Below are 13,563 nucleotides of genomic sequence, written 5' to 3'. Positions count from 1 at the left end.
ACTGTGAAAAACAAGTTTCTGTTGTTTATAAGCCACCCAGTCTATGGTATTCTGTTATAGCAGCCTGAACAGACTAAGATATCTGGCAAAATCCTCACTCCACCAGTTGGACCTCACTTGATATGGTTTTGTTGAGTCATCTCCTACTCTTACAAAAGTATCTCCATGTTTCTGTATACCTTGCCATTAAAAAAAATTTTAGATCCTTGATGTGGGAAGATAGATTAGTAATTTGTGTTAAATTGTTGCCTACAAATATAACGTTAAAACCCTGAAATATTTTAATGAATTGTGGTTATTTAAAATGAAATCAATAAATAAGTAACAAGTAAACAAATGAATAGGTAGCCCCTGTACTTACAAGAGAACATGGGCGACAATAGCATTCACATCAAACAAGGTGTCAGTAGGGAATTCTCTAAGCAGTATGTTGCCCCTATAAAAAGTTTTAAAACACAGTAATATTTAAAAACACAACAATATTTCCTAAGAATTCAATTTACTTGTCTATCAAATACATTAGCTTATAAGGTCTTTGATGTTACAGCCTGTGTCTTATCCACATACCTACCAGAGTCCTGGCACATAATACAACGTTCTCAAAAAATACATTAACTTTGAAAAGCCTAGGCTCTGGACCTGGCAAAAAGGCTAGAAAAAAATATGAGTCCAAACAAGGATTCCTACCAATCTCCCCAACTCACAATCAACACACACACACACATAAATTCCCCAAATTAGGCTGGGATGAAAGCAAGAAGGAAAAAAGTGTCCTCAGGGGGTCCCTGAGGAAACAGGACCTCTCCCCCCTTTTTCAGCCAAATCCCAAGGATTTGAGAAACCTCAGGTAGATCAAACCTAAATGCAGAGAGATTGGCAGATCTCTCAAAAATAAAGTACATTTATTTCACACACCCAAATGTGGACCTGACATATCTATCCAGAACACTAAATTTGGTAAGCACTTGCTTACCAGGCATTTGTTGTAGGAGTTTACACAAGAGCCTCACAAAACTACCTTGTGAGGTAGGTATTACTCTCTGTTTTATAAATAAGGAAGTTAAAGTACAGAGAGGTTAGGTAACAAATCTATCACTTGGACTTTTGGTTAAGCTTTACATGATCCCCCCTATATATAACTTTATTCTAGCTCAGTGATATTTTACATATTTAAATATTCTAGAAGTATAGCTTTATATTTGTCCAGCACACTCAGGAAAATAGCTTACTTGAATAAATATGCTTTCATCAGATCCTTTTCTTTTCCACAGTATCTTGATATTTCTTCTTTGACACAATTAACCTTTAAAAGAATATACTTAAGTTTTAGCATATATATCAAAAGGTCAAGTTTCTTGGTTGGAAAAACAAAGGAGAATTAAACACTACAGCTTGTTTCAGGTCAAATTTTGTACTTTACTTTTTTTTTCTCATTTGTATACTATAATTGTTCACATATTCAAGTGCATGAGATAACCCAGAGAAAGGCACTATTTCTGAATTCAGTCTCATGGAACAAGTAGGTGGCAACCAGGTAGAAAAGGAAGGACACATTTAAGGCAAGACAAAAAGTATGAGCAAAAGCCAGGAAGCACAAAAGTGAGTGCTAACTTGGGATGATGAAAGCATCTGAGCAGGTGGAACACAGAGGTAGCACATACTGCTGGGTTCCCACCCAAAATCCATCCTTCCCTTTTGTTTACTAACAGAACTTTGCTAAAAGCAAGTGTTTCATTAACAGGCTTTCCCAGCCTCCCCAACAGCCTGCAATGGCTAAATGGTATTAGGAGGAGTCACTGGGTTGGAACTCCTAAAAGGCTCTTAAAAGCGGGCTGATACTTTTGCTCTTTTCCCTCCTTCTTGACCAAAAATAGATAAGATAGCTGGAGTACCAACAGCAATCATGGACCATAAGGCACCTTTAAAGAAGCTACTTGCTAAGGATGGCGCAACAGAAAGAATGAACTAAGTCAATGATGATGTCAGAGCAGCCATACCAGCCCTGGATGGCTTATAATCTGAACTCTAAGTGAAAAAAATATATAACAACAATCTTGGCAACAACGTGAAGATAAACAGAAGGCAAAAGAACACAAATATAAGGAGAGTTTAAAATAGTATCACATTAGTATAGGTCAAGGATGACTTGGACCAGAAGTAAAGCCAAAAAGGACAGAAGACATTGAAAAGGATTTTACAAATACAATATATAAAACTAGGGAGAAGACTGAGCGTGTACATGCAGATTGGGATAGAGGAGGAGATGAAAGAGGAAGAAAAGAGCGAAGGGGTTTCTAGATGGGGCAAATGGGTAGCCACCAAGGTTAACTAACCAAAACTAAGACTAGAAGAATAGTTATTTTGTTTCGCATTTGGTAAGGTTTTTGTTTCTTTTAAGAGGGGGTTTTCCTGTTGTTCAATTTAATTTTAATAGGATTTAAGGAAGAAGAATAACAACTGGAGAAGTAACATTTGTTTAAAAAGGTACAAAACAGGAACCGACACTAAAAAATTAGAAATAGAGAATCAGAATTAAAGTCAGAGTATAGCCATAACCAAAAAGTAAATTTTAATGTATGTAATTTAAAATTTTTTTAAGTTACAGCATAAGGATGCTTGGTATTATGACAATAGATGTGTCCATTCATTCATCAATTCAAAATATATTTGAATGTCTACCATGTCAGTCACTGTTCTAGTCATTTAGGGTACAGGTAAGTTCCAAATAAAAATATTTAGCTTTAGAACAATATAAAACAGAGATAACTTAAAAACTAATATGTAGTGTTAAGTGCTATAAATAAAAAAAATTACAAGGGGATAGTATGTGATAGGGCATTTTAGAGAGGAAATCAAGGAAGGCTTCTCTGAAAAGGTGACATTTGCACAAAGAACTGAAGAAATGGAGTAATGCATACAAATACACAAGTAAGTAAAAGAGATGAGTTCTAAGCAGAGGGGAAAATATCTGCAAAGGCCCTGTGGTAACAGTACCTCCAGCAGGTTCAACTAACAGAAAGATGACCACTATGTAATAAGAACGAACTGAACAAAGTGGTGGGTCAGAAAATGAGATCGGCGACAAAGCCAGTGTCCACCATACTCAAAAGTTTATATTTGATCATAATTGCAATGAAAGGACTTTCGCAGCATGGTAGTGATGTATCCTGACACATCTGGCTACATATGGAGAAAAGTCTGTCACGGGACAAAGTGAAGGAAGAAAGCCCAATTATTAGGAGGCTGTTGTGGTTTCCCCAATGAGAAGAGATGGCAGGAAGAAGTAAAAATGAAGGTACAGGAAGTGGTCAGATTTGAAAAGTTCTCATAGTGGAACCAAGTAGTAGATGGATTACTTATCAGAGAAAGAAAAGTCAAGGATGAGAGAGCTTTTTGTTTAAAATCTACTTTGATATACTAAATTTCTTCTGGTTATCACTTCTATAATATATCTTTTTTTTCCCCTTCATTTACTTTGAAGATTTCTGAAGCCTTTATTTTGGATGCATTTCTAAATAGCATTGGTTAGGGTTGGTTAGGGAAACAAGAAGGAGAATTAAACATTACAGCTTGTTTCAGGTCAAATTTTGTACTTTACATTTTATTCTGATTTGTATGCTATAATTGCTCACATATTCAAGTGCATGAGATAACCCAGAGAAAGGCACTATTTCTGAATTCAATCTTATGGAACAAGTAGGTGGTAACCAGGTAGAAAAGGAAGGACACGTTTAAGGCAAGACACACAGCTCTAAATAGCATACAGCTTTCTTGGGTTATTGTATCCACCTTGACATTCATTGTCTTGACTAGAATATGTAGTCCATTTATATTTTAGCATATTCTTCATCCTACCTCTTGCAATCTTAACTTCTGAAAACAATCTTAAATACTGCTTTTTGTGAAATCTTTCCCAATACCATCTGTGACTTTCTACCTCAAAAATCAAATATGGGCTTTCTTCCCTTTAAACTTCAATAGGCTAGGCATGGTGGCTCACGCCTGTAATCCCAGCACTTTGGGAGGCTGAGGCAGGAAGATCACCTGAAGTCAGGAGTTCGAGACCAGCCTGACCAATATGGTGAAACCCCATTTCTACTAAAACTACAAAAATTAGCCAGGCATGGTGGCATGTGCCTGTAATCCCAACTACTCGGGAAGCTGAGACAGGTGAATTGCTTGAACCCAGGAGGAGGAGGTTGTAGTGAGCCAAGATCGCGCCAGTGTACTCCAGCCTGGGTGACAGAGCGAGACTCCATCTCAAAAAAAAGAAAAAAAAAACTTCTATGGCACTTTATTTGTATCTCTCCTATTACAATGATCATAGTTATTCTATTTAATAACTAGCATTCTATTCCAGTTACTATATGTATAGTTATTTAGTGACAGTCTACCAGTTACTAAACAGTATGATTATCCCTTTTGAGTTTCCTACCAACCTACTGCTTCATTTCTAAGTTTCAATTTAAAATTTTATTCAGAGATCCTTGGAGATGATTGCCATTATCACTCTACAGTGAAATCAGTTGTTCAAAGTTAATTGAGATCTCTACACATACAGAATTCCCACATTTAAAAAATAGGTATTTTTTAAGGTATACAGCCAATGTTGGTTAACGTTTCTGTGCTGTCTGCCCTGGGAACTCTAGCTGCAGAGACCAAGAGTGACAATAGCCATCTCTTAGAAGAAGAAGGCTAATGAACTAAGAAAAAATGTACTCAGAAAGTCAGGTAGACATTAACCTGAAAGAATTTAGTATCACTGGGTTACCTCTCATTCAGGTGTCTGATGTATAAATTCTAAGTTTAAATTAAATAAAAGGCTTACATATCTATGTAATCCATGATGCATGTGGAAATTTTCTATAATACTCTATAGCAAGTTTGAACATTTTTTGAGAAAACAATTAAATATGTAATGTTGAGTTGTTATAACTTTGTTCTAAAAATAAATGCGAAAAAGTGAAACATAAACCATTATAAAGAGTTATAAGAATAGAAAAAAACCTATTCAATTACCTCCATTTTAAATGTTACTGCAGTTTGTGTAATAAAAATGTAAAAACAGTTGAATTTTGGCTACCTATTATGAAATATTCATTAGGCAAAACAAAACAGAACAAAAACCTAACTACAGGTTTGAGAAATGATACCACAGGCCCAACAGAATGGTTTACAACATAAAGTTAAATTCTAAGCTAAAAATTTTTAAACAGCTTTTTGTCCCCTCTATATGTAGTATATTATACAATAATCTGAAACTATCATTCCGTGCTTCTGTTTATTCTTACGGAAAAAATATATTTCCACTTTGGAAAAAGATATGAAGCAGAAGTATTTTAAGATATTCAATCTTAAGCCATAAAGTTGCAAGATGTTTATCACTAATATTTTAGTAACATAAATATCTTTCTACCTTGGCAACTGAAATTCCATAGTCCTGCAAAGGTCTAACAGCCTCATTCAGTTCTTCAAGAAACACAGATGTTCTTGGGGAATCTAAAATAATAAATGTTTCATGAATGTTTATGAATTGCCCCTTAAAAATGAATTTTAAAATCTGTAAACACAGAATAATTTGTCCAACTAGCATACAACAACAATTAATTAAACATATCTCATTACATATTTTCACACCCTTGTTTTACTATTGTCTCATTATTCTTACTTCTAATGATTTTATCATGATGTATTTTAACTTTGTAAATGGACCTTAAACACTTACTAAAACAAGAATGTTTCATTTAAACCTAACATTTGGCATTTTTCCTCCAAATTTAATACCATAAACACAACACACATGTACACATACAAAAACTTTCCAAATGATTTTAAAATACCATTTTCGAATCACAATTATAAGGGAGCCAACAGAAATGTGTACTCACTTCACTTATTAATTCCAAGAATAGTATTTTTAAGACATGAAGACTTGAATTGGACTATCAAAAAATTATTAGTTATGTTCAATAGTTATATTAGTTAATTCAGTATAATTAACAATACAGCTAAAGCAGGGTATTAAAGTATTACATTTAAAGTTTTAAAAAACTTAAAATACATGCTAAAAACATGAGAAAGTATTCTTTCAGATGTTATGTTAGTAGCTAATTCTTACCTTGTATTTACTATGAACTAAGCATATAAGTAAAATCATTTAATCCTCACAACAAACTTACAAAGTACTGTTTCTTGTGAACAGATGATGAAAGAAAAACACAGAGAAGCTAAGTGACTTAACCAAGGTCACACCACAGGCCAAGTGGCAGGAGCCGGATTCAAACCCAGTCAGGATTATAGTAACAGCTGTATAGCACATATTATTAATCTTAACAGTAATCTCCCACTGTGCTTATTGATTAAATAGCAATAAAAACATCACAAGAATCATATTAGAATTTTAAAAATACTTACCAGCTTGACAAAAATAAGCTAAAGAGGCTTTTCCTGGTTGCAATGTACTAAAATACTTCTGAGGACTCAGTTCTAGTAAAGAGTCTACTGTTGGCATGTAAAAACTGCACATTATGACAAAAGAGATCCCAACTCTAAAGACACCGAAGCCAGAAGACATCATGAGCTGCAGCTGCATATGAGTGGAAGATTTTGACTGCTTTTTCACTGCTGTGTTCTGTTTCCTAAGACAACACCTGGCACAGAGAAGGTATTCAACGAGGGTTTGTTGAACAAATTTGTTAAATGAATGAATGGAGTAAAATCTGCAAAAAGAAAGTTGTCAGTCACATCATTTGATTTTGCTAGTACTTTATCGTAAAAATTTGAGGGGGGACAATATGTAACAACACTGACTTGATAATACTATTGATTTTTGATACTTACAAAAGATATCAAAGCTATCTAGAAAATGCTTAATTTAGTAGAGTAGTTAAGCTAATTGTCATTTTCAAGGGTTCTAAAATTAATTCTCAAACATTAATCAATCCATTATTAATTGGGCATTTTGTTTTTATCTATAGTTGATTATGAGAAATAATCAAGTAATTATTTAATACCATTTAGATGGGAGTCAGACATCCAAAATATGCCTAATATGTTTACTTTTACTTTAAATCCCGTAGAAGAAACCTATTAAAACAATGGAAGAACATTCCTTCCAAATATACATAATTTGTAATGCCTAACCCTTAGATTTCTTTATACTGCTTAAAAATTTAAATATCTTTTTCAACTCATACTTTAATTCAACTCTGTGTTCTGAAATAAAATTTGTTCTAGACATCCTCCTCTTATCTTCTTTCTTGGTGTACTTACTTCCATGCTGTCCTCTGTATCTGCTGTTAATTCTCTTTGTTTTCTATTTTGTTACTTTCAAATTTTTCTTGAACAACTTCAGGAAGTTTTCTACTGATGATCTATGTTATCTACATTTAAAAGAAGAAAGTTTAGAAAGAATAGTATAATATAAAAACAGCCACAGCTATAGGTGAAAATTTTGTGTTAGAATTTTTAAAATTTCAAACAGGACCCATCTCTTTCAAATGTAAGCTCACTATCTCAAAATAGGCAATAGGAAAAAACAGCAAAAGATTATTTCTATATACTCCTAAAGGTAGAATTTTTCAGCAAAGAAAAAAATGATAAAGAATTTGAAATGTATGAAAAATCATATTCAATTATTTCCTCTGCTCATTCAATATTATCAATAAGCATATAATATCTCTCCCTAATAAGCCAGTGTTCCTCAAAAAAAAAAATGAAGCAATTACTCATTGGTTATTTCCTAATAATTCTGTTCATCAGAGATAGTATATATCAGTGAAAAAATTTGCCATCAATTTTTAATGAGTCAAGAGTTCAAAAACTCAAAGGAAAATGACAAGCAAGAACTATAAGAGGTATATAAAAATGTAACTTTAATGACATAATTAAGGAACACCATTGCCATTAAAATTGATTATACATTATAACCATTTTAAACCAGCCTATTTTAAAGATACTTTATATTAATAGGGATGTTTTAAAATAGGTCATCCACTATTTTCTTCATATTCTGGAGAAAATGAATGCATTTCTGAGGCTAAGGGAATAACTATATAACGTTCATTACTGTATATGAAATAACTATAACCTAATTAAACTGTACAACACGAAAAGCACAGGTGAAAGATTTGAGTATAGAATATCATCTTACCTGGCCTCTAGGTTATAATTTAACTATTTTAACACTAAATTGGACACTAGTGTTAACACATTACTCTTTTCCCCTAGAATGTATTTTGTAGCACAAAAGGTCTAACCAGACAGCCAATGCTTAAATATTTTCCCCTATCTTCTATCTTGTTGGACAAACCAGATTATATATGTGAAAGTACTGTGCTTTTAATCAGGTAGAGACATTGGTGATTGTTCTAACATATGTTTAGAGTTAGGAACTCAGTAGTAATCTCTGTAGTTTGCTCCATCTATGGTAAGATTTGATTATTTTAAAAATTACTTAAAGCAAAGAATACCACATGGGTCAGCTAGAAGTAGAATTTATGTCTTCATAATGAAATAAATACTGAATAATGATTTAAGCAAAACCATAACAACTGTTGAGAGAAAGGGAAGATAGAAAATAAGGAAACATGCAGCTAGGGTGGGAAAAGAAATGAAAAGAGAACTAAATTTTCAACTTTCACAAAACCAAAACCAAGTTTATTGAAAATAGGAAGGTCAATGCCAAAACAAACAGTGAGCAGTTAAAAGTAATTGGTTCTAAGGAAGAAGAAATGGAGGCAAGGGAGTTGGGGAAGGATATCTACCTTGTAGGGCCATGGAAGAGTGGACATTTCACATGCATGCAAAATAAAACGCAGTTGCTCAGAGACATGCGGTCCTCATATAAAGATCTTAACTAAAGGCAAGAGGATGTGGATGGAGAAAGAGAGTATCAGCAAGAGCACAGTGAAAACAAAGATACAAAAGGTACTCAGTGACTTTTTTTTTTTTTCAACCTCCAGTAATTAGAAAAGGTAATTAAAAACAATACTTGGCCAGCCACAGTGGCTCACGCTTATAATCCCAGCGCTTTGGGAGGCCGAGGCAGGAAGATCACTTGAGCCCAGGAATTCAAGAGTAGCCTAGACAACATAAGAGACCCTGTCTCTATTAAAAGTAAGAAAAAAAAATTTGTCATGCATGGTGGCACACACCTGTAGTCCCAGCTACTCGGGAAGCTAAGATGGGAGGATCGTGATTGAGGCTGCAGTGAGCCATGATCACGCCACTGCACCCCAGCCTGGGTGAAAGAGGAAGATCCTGTCTAAAAAAACAAAACAACAACAACAACAACAAAAATTAATAACACAAAAATCTAGGTATCAAAACCAAGTGATGAGTACCTTTGGAGAAATGTGGCTGTATTATCTTGGTGTGACAGTCCATTAGTATAGTTCTAGTTCTCCTTGCAGTTACTGATTACACTGAAGCTCCCTCCATCCCCCACCTCTGGGGAAGTTAGTTAAGACCACCAGATGACTTACTGTGGCCAAGAAAATGTGAGCAAAAGTGACATCTGTCTTTTTTGGGCAACAGTTTCGGCAGCTAGTGTTAATAAGGCCAGGCTTTACTGTCTTCTGTTGCAGTCAAGAGAAATGCCCGAATGGTGCCTATTCTATGAGCATAAGCATAACAGAGAACTCCTAGCTAATGTGTAATAAGCATGTGACAGAGGAAGAAATAAACCTTGTTGTTTTGTCACTGAGATGGCAGGGACTATTATAGCAGCATAAACTATTTTCTCTTAACCTGTATATAAACCAGAAGTGAGACGCCACCTTGACAAAGACTCCAAAACACTGGGTTAGGGGCCAAGCAGCATAGAAACTGTTCTAGGCCTACTCAAGGAAACATTTATCAGAGACTGGAGCTCAGCAAGTGACCCATATTAACAAGTTTGATAAAACTGTCACTACAATAGTTTGGAGGTGACATGTACCTGATTAACTTACAATGAGTATGTACCTAGGTTCCTGTGGCTAATGAACTTATTTATAGCCCTAAAAGAAGAGGTTGGAAGATAGATTAGTACTGTGTGATGGTAGCTGTTGGTGGTGTTTAACCAGGTATTAAAAGAAAAATACTCAGAGAAGAACTGCCATCCAAAAGACTAGATGTTCAAAACTTAAAACAATCCTTAGGCACCCACCAGAACATGGTCACAAAGCAAACTGACAAAACTGCTCAGACACAGAAAGAGGCCAAATGCTCCAAAGCCAATTTCAGATGTGGCCAAGAATAATAAAAAAAGAAGAACCTCACACAGGGCAAAGCCAAGGACCACGGAGAACTATGCTGTAGGGCATGTGAAGAGTAAGAACGATTTGTTACTGGTCTAAAATAATGACATAAATACAGAAATGGAGTGTAAATGTTTAGAACATTTCATAGCAATTTCACACAGTAATTTTATGTTTATTGAATCTAGTAATTTTAAAATTGGGCTTGAAATTTGATATTCTTTATTTCATTTTTCCTGTAATTCATTTCTATTGTGTTAGATAGGAGTGGTGTTGTTGTTTCAACTGGCACAGAGAACTCAGGGAACAGAACTAGAGCCCTAGCAACATTTGCCCAGAGAGATTTCAACTGTAGATTGCTACAATCTAGAATCTGGTGTGTGTTTTCCATTCTTCTTCTCTCCAAACAGGAACACTTATAGTTCTCTCTCCCAACACTGTCTTATGTATTCAACAGGGGCTGGCAGACAGATAACTTCTATCTAGACCAGTAAAGAGGTGACCACTGCTGGGCATTACTCAGGGATCCTGAACTTCAGGCTTCACGTAGTGAAGATGGTAATTCTGAATTACCTCCACCAGGAAAAGCCAAGGAAGAACTACATGTACAAAGGAAAGCATTTGTTGACAAGAGAGAATGTTCAAATGTTTCTAGTTCTCTGCACGTTAAAATTATACCTCTCACTTCCTTGAGTTAGGTATGGCCATGACTTGGCCAATGAAATGTGCAAGGTGACATGTACTTCTGGAAGCTTTTAAGAGTCAGTATACGTGTGCAATGAATCACAACACACTTTCCCTCTGCCATGATCACTGATAACACTCAAAATTAGGCCTTCTCTGTCAGCCCAAGTCCCAGAAAGAGAACACCATGGGGAAAAGCTCCCAGCTGATCCAATATAAAATAAACTATTATGTGACAGTTACTACGGGACTGAATGAAGGGGGAACAAAGGCAGAAATGAAAATAAAGACAAAATAATGTTTTAAAGAAGGGGTCAGGAGGCTCCTTGCTTCTAGTGAATAAGGGCCTTGAGCTTCCACAACCCTTCATATTTACTGGGTAGCAAGAACAGGGAGCAGCAGGTAAAGGTTGGTCAGCTGCTTGATTTATCACAGGTTCACATGATTGCTAACAGGCTTCAGATGTTCCTGCAGATAATCACAAGAAGCACTGCACCTGGGGCATGACTGGCCTCAGCCTTCTTCTGGGCGGCAGACGCAGTGTGTCAGTTTGCCAACAACCTGCTTCATGAGAACAGTTTGCTGTTCGCCTCCAGTGGTATACTGAGTTGGTTACGACCCCCATTCTTTCTACCTCCAACACTATTAGGCTGGACGTGGTGGCTCACACCTGTAATCCCAGCATTTTGGGAGGCTGAGACAGGTGGATTACCTGAGGTCAGGAGTTCAAGACTAGTCTGACCAACATGGTGAAACCCTACTAAAAAGTACAAAAGAATTAGCCAGGCTTGGTGTCAGGTGCCTGTAATCCCAGCTACTCAGGAGGCTGAGGCAGGAGAATCGCTTAAACCCAGGAGGGGGAGGTTGCCATAAGCCGAGATTGTACCATTGCACTCCAGCCTGGGCAACAAGAGTGAAACTCCATCCCAGGAAAAAAACAAAATAAACTATGATTTTAAACTCCTAATGTTTCGGGGTTGTTTCCACAGTATAACCCAGTCTAGCACTATTAGTAGACCTGGTCTTAGTAACGGGTAAAAGGATTATGACTTGAACATAAGACGACTCTTTAAAATGCAATTTGACTATTATCACAACAGATGCCAATACTAAGAGACAGGAAAAGTCACAGGTAAATGTTTTCCATAGCATGTTTGCCAATACTACCGATACACCTCCCAACTACATGTAGACTTTGAGCCTTTGGGCTGGAAGAGGCCCTCAATTCTTCAGTATAATGGTCCTGCTAGCATGGATCAGAGTTGGCATGTAAGATGTAACTTTTGTCTCATCCCTAAAGAAGTATGTTTGCACAGCTCATTTAAATAATAGAAAGAATGAGTGACATGTAACTAAAGACTAATACAAGAGGGTAACCACACTGTAAGAATGGCTCCGTGAGACAATAGTAGAAAAAGGGCTAAAGCATGCACATAAAATGTTAAAGGCGATAAAAGTGTGCTTTGTTCAGCAACCGAATGTTAAGCTCCAAAGGACATCAAGAAGGAAGTACTTCAAGAGAAAATGCTAGACTTCTTGTTAGTAAGGAGACAGTATAAGGATTTGCCTTTGTGTTCCTGAGGCAGGTAGAACAGGTGGTAGCCCTCGTTAGCCCCACCAATCCCATTTTGGTATAGGGTACCATATGCAATAGTAATTGACAAACAGTTCTGCTTTTTTTTTTTTTTTTTTTTTTTTTGAGACAGTCTTGCTCTGTCACCCAGGCTGAAGTGTAGTGGTGCAATCTCCACTCACTGCAAGCTCCGCCTGCCCAGTTCACGCCATTCTCCGGTCTCAGCCTCCTGAGTAGCTTGGAGTATAGGCGCCCACCACCACGCCCTGTTAATTTTTTGTATTTTTAGTAGAGACAAGGTTTCACCGTGTTAGCCAGGGTGGTCTTGATCTCCTGACCTCATGATCTGCCCGCCTCGGCCTCCCAAAGTGCTGGGATTACAGGCGTGAGCCACCGTTCCCGACCCAAACAGTTCTGCTTTTAAATGGTTGAAAGACTACTATGCTAGGGTCATCTGTCCTCTCAGAACAACAATATTAAATCTTTATGCATTTGGACACATTTAAATTTTAGAATAACTGACACCAAGCTTTTCTAGGAAACCCTTGGTTAGTTCCCCCTTTATAGGCCTAATATTCCCTTATGATTAACCATAAAATTAATGGCTTTCCCTCTCAGAAAAGAAGGAAATTAACAACTATAACTATTAAATAAATTGTATCAACATCTGTGGCCATCATACTCAGGAAAAAGACACACTTCCTATTTTGCAACAAATGGAGCATATAATGCTTACAAAGTTCACGCCTAAGAACATTCTGTCTGAAGTCAGCTTGCTTAGTTTAATGCTGCTACTGGAGAACAGAACCTGCTCACTGAACCAGCCTCAAATAAAATGTTGATTAGATCTCAACACAGTTTATCATTTCAGATCCAAGGAGGCAATAAAAGGGGTCAACATCTCTCCCCTTTAGAGCCTTTTCAAAGCAGTTGGGAGAAAAATCCTCTACCTGCACCCTCACCCCGCAACTCTATACACACACTCCCATCCCCCAAAAAAGAAGAAAGGAGGAGGCTATCCAGATTTGCTTTTACTGACACATGGCAGGTGGCAGGTAAGTCTCA

The 13,563-nt window shown here is 36.4% G+C and overlaps 1 protein-coding gene across 1 annotated transcript in view; it reads right to left on the bottom strand.

The window, feature by feature from the left end:
- Positions 1–13,563, bottom strand: part of TXNDC16 (thioredoxin domain containing 16) — a 126,824-nt gene that overhangs the window by 111,300 nt on the left and 1,961 nt on the right. The window contains 5 exon segments of the mRNA XM_050798081.1: positions 362–436; positions 1,230–1,303; positions 5,417–5,499; positions 6,415–6,719; positions 7,273–7,382. Coding sequence (XP_050654038.1) covers positions 362–436; positions 1,230–1,303; positions 5,417–5,499; positions 6,415–6,592 — 410 coding nt within the window. The 5' untranslated portion in view covers positions 6,593–6,719; positions 7,273–7,382.

Source organism: Macaca thibetana, chromosome 7 (genome assembly GCF_024542745.1).
Source record: "Macaca thibetana thibetana isolate TM-01 chromosome 7, ASM2454274v1, whole genome shotgun sequence".
Lineage (NCBI taxonomy): Eukaryota > Metazoa > Chordata > Mammalia > Primates > Cercopithecidae > Macaca > Macaca thibetana.
Note: the sequence above shows the minus strand (reverse complement) of the source record. Positions and strands in the feature narration are given on the sequence as shown.